The sequence below is a fragment of the Acomys minous genome (genome assembly GCF_964271855.1).
Source record: "Acomys minous genome assembly, chromosome: 9".
Lineage (NCBI taxonomy): Eukaryota > Metazoa > Chordata > Mammalia > Rodentia > Muridae > Acomys > Acomys minous.
This window is the reverse complement of record NC_140490.1, coordinates 36,620,024-36,632,637: the sequence shown is the minus strand read 5'-3', so window position 1 is coordinate 36,632,637 and position 12,614 is coordinate 36,620,024. Positions and strand designations below refer to the sequence as shown.

Sequence of the window (12,614 nt, the reverse complement as noted above, 5' to 3'; positions counted from 1 at the left end):
GGTAACATTGATGGGTTGTGTGGATTCATCTTTTATGGGGGTGGGGCAACCATCCTGTTGGCCTTTTTCAGTGGAAACTTTTCAACACTTTTTTTCCCGGCTAACTCAGATTTATACTTCAGTTTTTAAATAATACAATTATGACTTAATATTATCCGGCTGGGAAGAGGCTTCATCAAAAAGTGTTCATAGCAATTGGCAATGGCCCGTTCTAGGTAAATGGTGAAGTTAGGAAAGGTGCATTGCTCTGGGTCAAATCAAAACCTCAGATGAGTTCACTAGCAACCAGGTACTGTGAGAGTGAGGGCGCTGTAGCAAGTGTAAACCGCAGGCTTGCTTGCTGCAAGAGGGACAGGGTTAGTAGTATATAAAACACCCTTAGCAGACCCCAGGGCTGCAGTCGCACCTGCCTTTGGCCTCTTCGTTATTTGTAATGATGATTTCCATTTTCAGTTACCCCAAACTTAGTGCAAGGGCTCCTGGAAGCACAGGAGGTCAGCACAGGTCACATGTGCAGGGAGACAATGGTTGATTGACATGATTAGCTCAGCTCCAGTCTGTAGTAGCACAGGTTCCTGCTTAGTGCACAACAGGCCACACCTGCCTTTGTTCTCTTCAAACCCGAAAAGCCACTTGGTCATCACTCAGAGATGGAAAGGCATGAGACTCTGATGTTCAGTGTGGCAGCGAGATGAACGTGGCATCCTAAGACTGTTTGTTTCTGTTTTCCCGAAGGTGCTTCTGTGTCTTGTTTTGTCTGCATTCACTTTATTGGAGACTAGTTTTTATTCTTGAGGAATAAAGCAGAGTCCACAATGGGTTGTTGGGTTTATTCATCTTTTTGAGAATGTCAAACGAAGCTGCGGAAATGGCCGCTTCTAAGTTTCCTGGCAATTGCCAGCTCTCTACCACGACTCACAAAAGCTTAGATGTGTAACATCCAGCTTGAGCTTAGGAAGATGCTTTTACGTTCTCTGTAATTTGTTTTCAGCATGCTGTAAGCAGTTACATCTAAGCAGATCTATCCTATTCTGCTGACTCTATTTTTCTTACATAGTATGTGTATGTGTGTGTATATGTGTGTGTATTCGTGTATATGTGTGTATGTGTATGTGTGTGTTTGTGTGTGTTATGTGTGTCTATGTGTATGTGTGCACATATGTGTGTCTATGTGTATGTGTGCACATATGTGTGTGTGTGTGTGTGTGTGTGTGTGTGTGTGGTTGTCATTGGGTATTGAGCTGCAAAGTATATCCCCAAAATAGAGGGAAGTCTAGACAGCTATTACTTTTCCAAAGTAGAAATTTTTACCCACAGAGAGAAGAGAGAAGGGGAGGGCAGCTGGAAAAATGACTTGGTGGGTGGCTAAGAGCACAGGCTGCTCTTCCAGGGGTCCCAAGTTTGATTCCTGGCTCACACATGAGGTGTATACCATCTACAGGGGATCTGATGCTCTCTTCTGGCATCCATGGGCATGGCATGCTCATGTGCACATACATATACACTCAGGCAAAACACTCATAAACACAAAATAAAACAAATTAATAAAAATTATTTTTAAAGGGAGAAAGGAAAAAAATCAAATGTGGACAAAATCATAGCTTACTGGAGTAGTTTTATACACATAAGTGATAACCCAACATCAAATAAAAGAGCTCAGAATTACTAAACAAATTGACAAAACACACACTGACTTCTCAGTGACCAGTGGCAAGTAAAATAGGACTGCGATCTTTCTAGTTAACAATCCCAGGTGAGCAGAGACTTCATTTTCTCATTTATCAGAAAGGTACAGCCTACGTATTTTAGGCCAGTGGCTGAGGACCCTAGCCCTTCTCTTTAGGTCTTCAGAGTCATGTGCCCATTCTGGGCTAGAGCAGAGGCTGGAAGTTTCCAGCTAAGGAGGCACCTGGCCATCATGCTCTGATGAAAGCCATGGGCAGAGATGTAGGTCAGACTAGGATGAGCACAGCACCTGACTAGTTAATACTCCTAAGCTTCCATTTCTTTACTGGGAAATACAGATACTAATGTATTCTTGGGTATTTGGGATGACTAATGAGGGAATACATGGAGGCAGTTAAGAGGGAGTCTAGCACAGATTAGGAATCTAGTGATGTCAGCTATTGATCTTATTTACTGGCATCAAAATGAATAGTATCTTTAAAAGTACTTAGCATCTGGATTTAAATATCTTAAGCTGGATTTAAATATTTTATATTGTGTCAAATAGCTTCAAAGAAAGTAACAGGATTACAGTTCAAACAGTCTTGTACTTAAGTCTTATGAGAGGGTATAGGAGCCATGGTGGTTGCATGTTTTGTTGTTTTTCATAGAAAGACCTCTGAGGGCTATCATATGGTAATAGATACAGACATCCAGTTTTCTTTAGCTCTCTTTCCCTTTCTCCTTTGTTACTTTTAATCTTGCGTTTGTCTCTACCTCTTGCCCCATCCCTATCACACTGGATTTAAATATTTTATATTGTGTCAAATAGCTTCAAAGAAAGTAACAGGATTACAGTTCAAACAGTCTTGTACTTAAGTCTTATGAGAGGGTATAGGAGCCATGGTGGTTGCATGTTTTGTTGTTTTTCATAGAAAGACCTCTGAGGGCTATCATATGGTAATAGATACAGACATCCAGTTTTCTTTAGCTCTCTTTCCCTTTCTCCTTTGTTACTTTTAATCTTGCGTTTGTCTCTACCTCTTGCCCCATCCCTATCACACCCACTGAAGCATCTTAAAGAACTAAATTCCCCGGGAACACACTTTGTAGACATTTTTGGAAGAAGACATAATTACTCACGCTTAAGTAAGTTGGGCTTAAGAATAGTGTTTGTAAAAACAAAAGCCTAGTGAGCAATTGTCCAACACCCACTGTCTAAACCCCTTCTACTCAAGCTGTGGTCTGTGGGATGAGAAGTTTGTTAGAAACACAAACCTTCTGGGCTCACCCTATAGCACCTGAGAAAGAAGCTGCGTATTGGACAAAGTCCCTTGTGGGTCACCTGTGCACTAAGAACTGGGCAGCTGTTGGCCAAAGAAAGCGAGCTGTCTGGCTGATAAGGCCTACAGATGAGCACTTCTTTCCTGAACAAACTCAGGCACAGCTTGTCTGCTGGGGATGCTGGCTGTGTCTCTTCTCCCCTGAGCTCTCCTTGCAGAAGGGAGATGGCTAGTGTTTGCCCTCAGGTCCATTGTAGTAATGCCTGTAGATTTTGGAGGCATTGCTGGGCTTTGCTGTGTACTTGTGCCAATTTCAAATCTTATGAAGCCAGGAAGTAGTGCCTGGCGAGTGGTTTATCCTGTCTTGGCAAACTCTGTTTCCCAATTCATTTTTATTGTGCTAATTAAGACTCAAGTGATATTTCAAGTTCAGATTGTTGGTTTGTTTGTGGGGTTTTTTTTTCCATTATTGGATCTTGGCCAGTGGATCAATGCTGTAGATCCCCGTTAGGGAGGCAGGGGCTTACTCATTTGCAGGGGACTGCATTTCACAGATCTAAGCTTAGCCAGTTCTGCACAGGGTCCTCTGGAAGGTCCTGTGACAAGGCGAAATGATTAATTTATGATAAGGAGACTCATTCTTCCTTCACAAAATAGGCACAGAACACTTTCCAAATGAACCAAAGTCTCATATCATGGATATGATGTTGTATGTATGGTCTGTACAAAGATGAACGCGTGCAACTCTGGTATGGGGTGGGGGGGGTATACTGTAGTGGTGAAGGCCCTATATGTTGGGATCAAATCCCAGGTCTACACTGACTTGGGAAACTTTGAAAGTATTTGACTTTCATAATACTTACAGACTTCATTAATTAAACAAGTGCAGTTTTTATCTTCAAGGCTGGTTGTAAGAATCCCATGGTACACAAGATGAGACTGTCTATTTTTAATGAGCACCCAGAAATTGTTACTATCACTCCTACTGTAAACAAACAAACACCCTCAGGGATGTTAGTCATCTAAACTGAAGTTTGAAAAGAAAGACTAAGCCAGACTTTATGATAATAATTAAGATTCTGATGTATCATTTCCTACTGAAGCCCATTTTCAACATATCTTTGCTCAGAATGTCTAAAATAACAGATGCACTTATGAAGGGAAGCACACATCCCAAAACATTGTGGCCAAAGTACCCAAAGGGATGTCTTTAAGCTGCATGATTAGGATGGGGCTATGGGCTATGGGGGATGGGATGAGGAGAGGTCACATCATTAGAACAACTTTGGCTCCCAAGGTCACCCCAGAATCAGTAAATAAATCTGTAAATAGAAGGAAAATGGGAGCCAGTATAACACTAAAAGCTGAGAAAGCAAAGGCATTTGTAGTAACTGTCATAGTGTCTCAGAATGTAGGTTGTCGAGTGGTCCATGGGGAAAACTAAGGGAAATTGTGACTTGTGCATGAGTGTAGGTGACCCCATAACATACAATGCTAAAAGCCTGCTGTATATCACATTCAACATGGTTTTGGTTTTGTTGTTGTTGTTTTTCTTCTATGTGGTCCAGGTGATGTGACCCTCTTTCCTTGGGAGAAAATTGGATACTCATTCTATAAAGAGAATAAAACAAAGACTCTGAGAAGATCTGGGTAGACTTGAGGCTATAATATGCGTAGAAAACCTGACCTGATAAATTTACATATTGATTTTTAAAAATTATTTCTAGTCTTTCCTCTCATCTAAGCAGGGCATTGGGGGAAAATGTCCAATAATCTCTCCACTGGGCTGAGTAATTGGTATTTTCTCTTTTTAAAAATGATTTAAAGATAACTGGCTAGATTCAATGGGTTTAGATGGTCCAATTATCAGTAAAGTTTGCATATCTTGATGAAATTTATGTTCTCATTAGATAATGCATCTTCATGACATGTGGAAAAATGCAAAAATGGAGCTGGGCAGGTGGGGAAGGCTGGTGGACAGACAGGGAGTTGTTATTTTCATTGAAAATCCCTGATGGTTCTATTTTACCAATAAAGACTCAGGAGCCAGATGCTGGAGTGAAAACCTGCTAGTTCAGAGAGGCAGAGAAAGCAGCCAGCTGAACTTCTACTCAGCTCACATGGCAATGGAGAAGGCCCAAGAGGCTCACTAGCTCAGCTGACAGCCCAGGAGAAAAGGTCCAAAAAACCCAAGGCCAAAGGCTTGCTAGGTCAAGGCCCCAAAAGCCAGGCTAAGGAGCTGAGGAGCTCAAGAGCTAGAGAGCTAAGAGCCAAAGAGCCAAAATCCCACGAGTAAAGCCCAAGAGCAAAAAGCGCCAAAGAAGTCTACACCAGGTCTTAGATACCCCTCAACTCAAAGTCCTTACTACTCATTAATTTCTGTCAGCTGGTTTCTTGCTCCACCTCTTGACCTAGGGTTAATTTTCTTAAATCCTGTGTACAGATAGCTCTTGGATTAAAGGTGTGTATAAGGCTAGCTGAACCACACCTTAATCACCTGTTTGCAATAAACAGAAAGTTCTTAGATTAAAGGTCTGTGTTAAGGCTCAACGTTACCCGGCTGATCTTGGACTATACTTCATAGGGTATTGGTTATTTTTTAGCAGTAAATTTGTTTGTTTGTTTTCCTGAGACAGAGTTTCTCTCTGTGGATTTGGCTGTTCTGGACTCACTTTGTAAGCCAGGCTAGCCTCTAACTTACAGAGATTCACCTGCCTCTGCCTCCTTGAGTGCTGGGATTATAGGCGTGTGCCACCACTCCCGGCTTAGCAACAAGTTTTATATGATTATAGATTCTTTAAATGATGTGACTACATATTGGGCTAAAAACAAATAAAACACGTACTTTTAAGAAGTTACCCAGACCACATCATTAACTTTAATGGTGTTCTGCCTTGACCCACTTCCTAATTCACACAGTTCATATGAATGAGGTTTAAGTGCCAAGCCTGCTTTTGTTTACTGTGCTTTTTCTAACTATTGTTGTCTGCTTTGTTGGCTCTTGAAATGTGGGATAGGATGGGCCTCTTTGAAACCACACAAAAGTTGTAACATTCCTCTCTGTTGGATGCTCATGGGAAGGGCCATTCCAAGCAGGTCTCAGAAAGTCCTGGAAGCTGGATTTCATTTGGGGTGTCTTCTCCCAGCGGTTGGAACACTATGAGATGCACTGTGTGTACATATTATCCAGTCTGACTTCAATACTAAAGAACAGTGGCCTAGCCAGTGAGGGTTGGTTAATAGCAAAGGGTTTGTGGGTCAGATGTGTCGGTCCAGCTGTTTCTTAGGCAATGGCGCATCACAGTCCTGCGATGTGGGTGGGGCTGCTTTGATTGGCAAGATCAATTGGTTAATTCTCCAAGCCCTGCTTTAGGTAAAAGGGACTGTGGTTCCTGGCAGTTTGAAGCCGATGCCTGAAGACACAAATTAAAATAAAAACTGCCTAGCTCTTGAAATATATGGTACAAAAGCCACACCACCATAATGCTAAGATATGGGTGTAATGTTCACAATTTCCTCATGGCAACAAATACATCCTTAAGGTTTTCCTTTTTATTTAAAAGAATTTTTCATTACGATGAGGATTCATATAACTTCTCATTAATTAGAATGGTCAGTTTAATTCATAGTAATTAGCTCTAACTCAACTTTGGTGCATTCTAACATGGTATGAATTTCATCCTGGAGAATTACTTCCAAACTAGTTTTCTAGTCAGTGTGATTAACCTCTAGAGCCTGATGGAGTGTCTACACTTAACTGAATTATGGCAGCATTGGGCTTCTGGAAAAATGTAGGTTTCACCATTTGATTCCGACGGTAACCAGGTAACCATATACGTTTCTGTGTGCTTTTCTCTCTTGTAGGTCTGCCGACTGCACGTCTGGCTGCTCCTAATCTCACTGTGGAGGAAGGAAAGTCCATGACGCTTTCTTGCAGTGTTGCTGGTGACCCACTCCCCACGCTGTACTGGGACGTTGGGAATTTGGTTTCCAAACATATGGTGAGGCTTGCCTTTGTTTCTGTCTTGTAGTGTGACACAGTGAGGACACTGTATTAAGCATACTGATGAGCACTTTCTTGAATCCCTTTTTTGCTGCTGTGATAAAGGGCCACACCCCTCCCCCCCCAGACAAAAGCAACTTAAAGGAGAAGGGCTCATTAAGTGCCCTGTTCCAGATCACAGTCCCTTATAACTGGGAATTTACAGCCTCAGGAGCTTGAAGGAGCTGGCCATAGTAAGGTCAGAGTCACGAGCAGGCGAATTAGTGCATGCATGTGCCAACTCATTCCTTTTTATCAGCTCAGAATCAAGATAAGTAAAACACACCTACTTTTTTTTTTTTTTTACAGTGACACCATGATGTGTCACCACAGTTAGGGTAAATAATCCCACTAGTTAACCTGGTTAAGAAAGTCTCCCACAGACTAACCTAACCTAGACAGTTCTTCATTGAAATTCCATTCCCAGAAGATGCTATGCTGTCAAGTCCTTGATCTTCGTTAACCATCAAAAGCATGCGATACTTTGCGCACCCACACATATAATGCATTTTGGTGACATTTAGTTTCTATTTATCCTTGATTAGACAAAACAAATTCAAAGGTTAGATTTTAGTTACCTGTACACAACACATTGGAGGAGAGTCTTTAGATTAATAATTCGTTCTGTGTCATTCTGAGCAAGGAAGTGGCAATCCTTGTAATCTTTGCCTTTGGAGGAAGGTGGACAAAAATTCAGGAATTAAGTCAATTTCAGACATTGAGCAATTGAACCCAGAACCAGAGAATAACTTTCCATTACTTGAGTATGGAGCCTGCAGGAAAGTGTGTGTGTGTGTGTGTGTGTGTGTGTGTGTGTGTGTGCGCGCGCGCGCCTGTGTATACTCCGTTTTAGGAACAAACCCTGATGTTCTTTGTCTGTAAATTCATTTGTAGAATGAAACGAGACACACGCAGGGCTCTTTAAGGATAACGAACATTTCATCCGATGACAGTGGAAAGCAAATCTCTTGTGTGGCAGAAAACCTCGTAGGAGAAGATCAAGATTCTGTGAACCTCACTGTGCATTGTACGTGCTCAGAGCAGCATGTGTTCCCCGTGGGTGGGTCCCGTGGGGGCTTGGCCTTTGTCACTGGGGTAGTCTAAGGGCTGCTTAAGTTTGTGACACAAGAGTACATTTCATGGTTTTGTGAGTGCTTCACTAAGAAATGTGTCAGCCCCTGGTTCTTGTTCTGAGGAGTCTGGTTAAAGAGACCACTTGCTGGTGCGTCACTCCCGAAAGCCTAAAGTCGGAGAATCACCAGGCTGTCTTTCCAAGCTTAAATCAGACCTCAGACATTTCAAGCATTAACATATGGACATTTAGAAGCTAGCAAAATTGAGCCACACTGGAATTCAGCACATCTACAGATGCATTTGCTGCTCAGCAGCGTCCAGGAGCTCATACGCCATGTTAGTCAATCAGCAGCCACAGTAACATCACTATGCTGACTTGTCTGATTCAGTTAGTCGGTGCTCCGTGGGATCAGAGTGTCAGGAAACGTTTCCAGAGTCATTTTAAAGTTTAGCGATTCCTACAGTTATTTTAATTATTTAAGAAGCATTGCTAATGACAAAACTGTCTCTTGTCATTTCTTATGATGAATCCACATAATGTTACCATGTGTGGTGGGGGGTTTAGACACAGACCAAGTAGCCACTGAAAGGACCCTACCTACCATCAGTTTCCCTGTGCTATAGGAGGGTGAAGCCCAGTGGGTTGCTCTCTCGAGCTCCTGGGCGGGCTTAGGCCACTCAGATGATATAAATTATTAATCCAGAGTTACTGATTGTGGGTTTTCTTAGGCTGAAATGATGGTCAAATAAAAGCCCCCTTTTTGACACAGATCGCAACGGGGAGAATTCTGAGCCTCCTGGTCCTATTAACTCACTCTCTCTCTCTATTCTTGCTCTTTTAATTTAGTTGCACCAACTATCACGTTTCTGGAATCTCCAACCTCAGACCACCACTGGTGCATTCCGTTCACTGTGAGAGGCAACCCCAAGCCCTCGCTTCAGTGGTTCTATAACGGGGCGATACTGAACGAATCCAAGTACATCTGTACCAAAATACACGTTACCAACCACACGGAGTACCATGGCTGCCTCCAGCTGGATAACCCCACTCACATGAATAACGGAGACTACACGCTAATGGCCAAGAACGAGTACGGGAAGGACCAGAGGCAGATTTCTGCTCACTTCATGGGCCGCCCTGGAGTGGATGATGGTGAGTACTGGAGCCTTTGCACCCCGGGGAAAGGGGAGAGCGACCCGGTAGCTACTGCGTTTGCCAGCCGCCAGGTCCGGCTTTAGTGTCACTAGCCTGGGAGATCTGCTCCTCAAGGCAAGTGCGGAGTGTAGACAGCTAGGGATGTGGACCTTGCCCAGCTGCTGCCTCTTCACCAGCTGTGTCAAGGAAGGGGACGTATGTGTACAGAAGACAGGGAATGAACAAGTGTGAAAAGTGATACAACAACAACAACAACAACAACAACAACAACAAAAACCAGTGCGATCATTCTCTTTATGTACGCCCCTCCTATTTCCTTGGCATTTTCTAAACGTCTGATAAAACATACAGGCCTTCAGAGTGTGTTCAAAATGTGATTTGAGTTATGCCAGTTTGATTTACCGAAAGCAGTCCTACAGGAGTACATAAAACAAGCGGTGTCTGGAAGCAACACCCAGACACCCCTGGTTGTTGCAGTCAGTCCCATTAAATCTTCCTCCCAATCGAGAGTTTGGATGCGTGGCTGTGTTTGCGGCAGTAAATCTCTGGGCGGGCGTGCTCCTTCCTACGTCTCTGTGGGAGCCACAGCTTCAGAACGAAGCCAGAGACTCCAATTTTGGACAGCGGCTTTTTGTTTGTTCCTCAGGAAAATTTTTATTTGTGAGTAATTTTAGATTTATAGAAAAGTTGTAGACAGTACAGAGACTTTGTGGAGACCTCTGCCCAGGCTTCCCAGTGTTGGTGCCTTCTGTTACTGTGATCCATCTGTCATGTGAAGAGCAGGGCATTGGTGTGTTACAATTCGCTGAACTTGAGGCCTTATTTGGATTTTGCCACCGGCAGCCTTTTGAAGTTCTTTTGGGTGAAAACGTGATTCAGGCCCAGAGTTTGAAAGCTCTAAGAAGCAGGTCTGTGTCCTCTGAAATGCACACACCAAAGGGCCAGTTTTACTCAGGATTTTGATGTGTTTTCCTTTGAATGTTTCTCTGTGGTGCTAATATTTGTCTGAATTGAACTTCTCTCATCCACTTGGCCTCAGTTTTAATGTGTCTGTCATTAGTTTTGTTTTCTGGTTTTATCATAACTTGAAGGAGGGGAGCTCTCAAATATTAAGAAAGAACAATTATTTTATTTTTAAAAGTAAAAATTCAACTAAAATTTTATTATATTTGCGTATGTGATTGTGTGTGTGATTATGTGTGATTGTGTGTGCCTGTTGTGTCTCTGTGTGTGTGCATGTGTGTCTGTGAGTGTGTATGTGTCTCTGTGTGTATCTGTGTGTGTGTGAGAGAGTATGTGTCTCTGTGTGTGTGTGTGTGTGTGTGTATGGGTCTCTGTGTATATATGTGTGTGTCTCTTTGTGAGTGTGTATATGTCTCTGTGTGTGTCTATGTCTGTGTTTCTGTCTGTGGGTGTATGTGTGTGTCAGTGTGAGTGTGTATGTGTGTGTCTGTGTTTCTGTGTGTGTCTTGTGTGTGCGTATTCATGAGTGTGGATATCAGAGGATACCTCATAGGAGTCAGTTCTTTCTTTCCACCGCTTGGGGCCTGGGGATGGAACTTTAGTCACCAGGCTTGACAACAGGTGCCTGGACCCTAAATTAAGCTAAATGTTGTAAAGTTGTTCTCCCTCCTCCTTGTTCCTCTTGCTATTTACTTATCTTTATTATATATTTAAAATAAAAATATGGGGCAGCAAAGATGGCTCAGGAAGGTCAGTGTACTTCCTGTGAAAGTGGGAAGGCATGGGCCCAGATACCCAGGATCCATGTAGGAGCTGGGTGGCCCCTTGTGCTTGCAACCCCAGTGCTGGTGAGCAGAGGCAGGTGGATTCTGGGAGCTTGTTGGCCAAGCTGCCTAACTACAAAGTGAGCTTCACACTCAGTGAAGGGCCTTGTCTAAAAAAAAATAAGGTGGACAGTGATGGAATAAGACCCTGGAGTCCTCTTCTGGCCTCCTCACACGTGCACATGGGTGGGCATGCATACACACCATAAAAAAATGAAAAGGCAAACACACTATTAATGTCTGCTTCGAGGAGAGACTGATTTATTTTTGTCTTTAACTGTTTATTCAAAGGCCAGCCATCAAGGGGTAATAAATGAGAGAGAAAATTATGGAGACTTGGTCTTGGGTGACAGTAGATATTGATGACCCTAGTGGGCCATAAACTAATGTGACCCATTAAGAGATTGGTCTCACTTGGATGTGGGATGGAGTCTTGGTGGGTATTTATGGAATTCACAGTCATAGAACTCAGATAACAGCTGTTCTTGAAATTGATTTCTTTCTCTTAAAATTAAAGTAAAAGAAACAAATAGAAAATAAGAAGAAGTGTGGGGGTCATGTCCCTGGTGGTGCCTTCCACACGAAGGACAACAGGAGGTCAAGCCCGGCTTTTTATTCCTTCAGCCATTCTGCTGTCATCATGCATGAACAGTGAGGGCTGGCTGGCTCTCACAGATCTTTGTGATGAGAATTAATCTAATTCCACTGGTGGTGTCTTTGATGATTCTAAAGAAAGGGTGGGAAGAAAGTCCAAGTCACAGCATGAGTGAGCAGCGCATTCATTGTGATGTCATGAGTGGGCAACTGCCATTCATTGTGATGTCATGAGTGAGCATCCCTGTTCATTGTGATATCATCAGTGAGCAGCTCCTGTTCACTGTGATGTCATCAGTGAGCAGCCCCCATTCATTGCAATGTCATGAGTGAGCAGCCCATTCATTGTGATGTCAGTTGCTTTTCCATACAAAGCCAGAGGCGTGAGCATGGTGGTCCTGGTGTCCCTTAGGGGTGTGTCCCTTATTCAGCTTAGCTTTCTAGGGGATCTTTGCTCTGCTTAGGGATATGTTTTAGACAGAGAATGAAGAATACTGAAAGAAGTCAAAATATTAAAAAAAAATTCTCTACACCAAAGATTTTCTAAGTTTGAATTAGCCAGCCAGCCTGGGCATAGTCTGAGCTCTGGACAGGTGAAATCATTGCCTGGTGTCAGACACTGTGTTTTGCTGGAAGAGGGGTAGGGGGGAGGCAAGAGGAACAGCTATGTCGCTCAGGGCCAAGGTGCCATGTGTAAAGTCTGAGGGTGTGAGGTTGACACTGGAGAGATGCAACAAAGCAAGCTCTTTGTAAAATGTCTGTGGACTGTGGCACCAGACTACAGGGATCTACCTGGGGTGATGTGTGGAGTGACAGCCGCCGTCTGATCCTTAGGTGTCCACAAAACCCAGTGCCTTCCACAGATGTTAGCTACTGAAAATCTGGGCTAGTTCATGAAAGTGAGAAGGAACTCTCCCCAGGTCCCGGGCATTGCACTCTGCCATTTTGGATCTTGCCTTTAAAGAACTGAACCCACCTCGGGATGTTTTGGCCTGCGTTAAAAGTGGAAGATG

The 12,614-nt window shown here is 43.2% G+C and overlaps 1 protein-coding gene across 5 annotated transcripts in view; it reads left to right on the top strand.

Moving 5' to 3' along the window:
- Positions 1-12,614, top strand: part of NTRK2 (neurotrophic receptor tyrosine kinase 2) — a 324,099-nt gene that overhangs the window by 45,868 nt on the left and 265,617 nt on the right. For all 5 annotated transcript variants that reach the window (XM_084794542.1, XM_084794543.1, XM_084794541.1 and 2 more), the window contains exons 7-9: positions 6,813-6,949; positions 7,885-8,017; positions 8,912-9,217. In XM_084794542.1, coding sequence (XP_084650668.1) covers positions 6,813-6,949; positions 7,885-8,017; positions 8,912-9,217 — 576 coding nt within the window. The remainder of the gene's footprint in view (positions 1-6,812; positions 6,950-7,884; positions 8,018-8,911; positions 9,218-12,614) is intronic.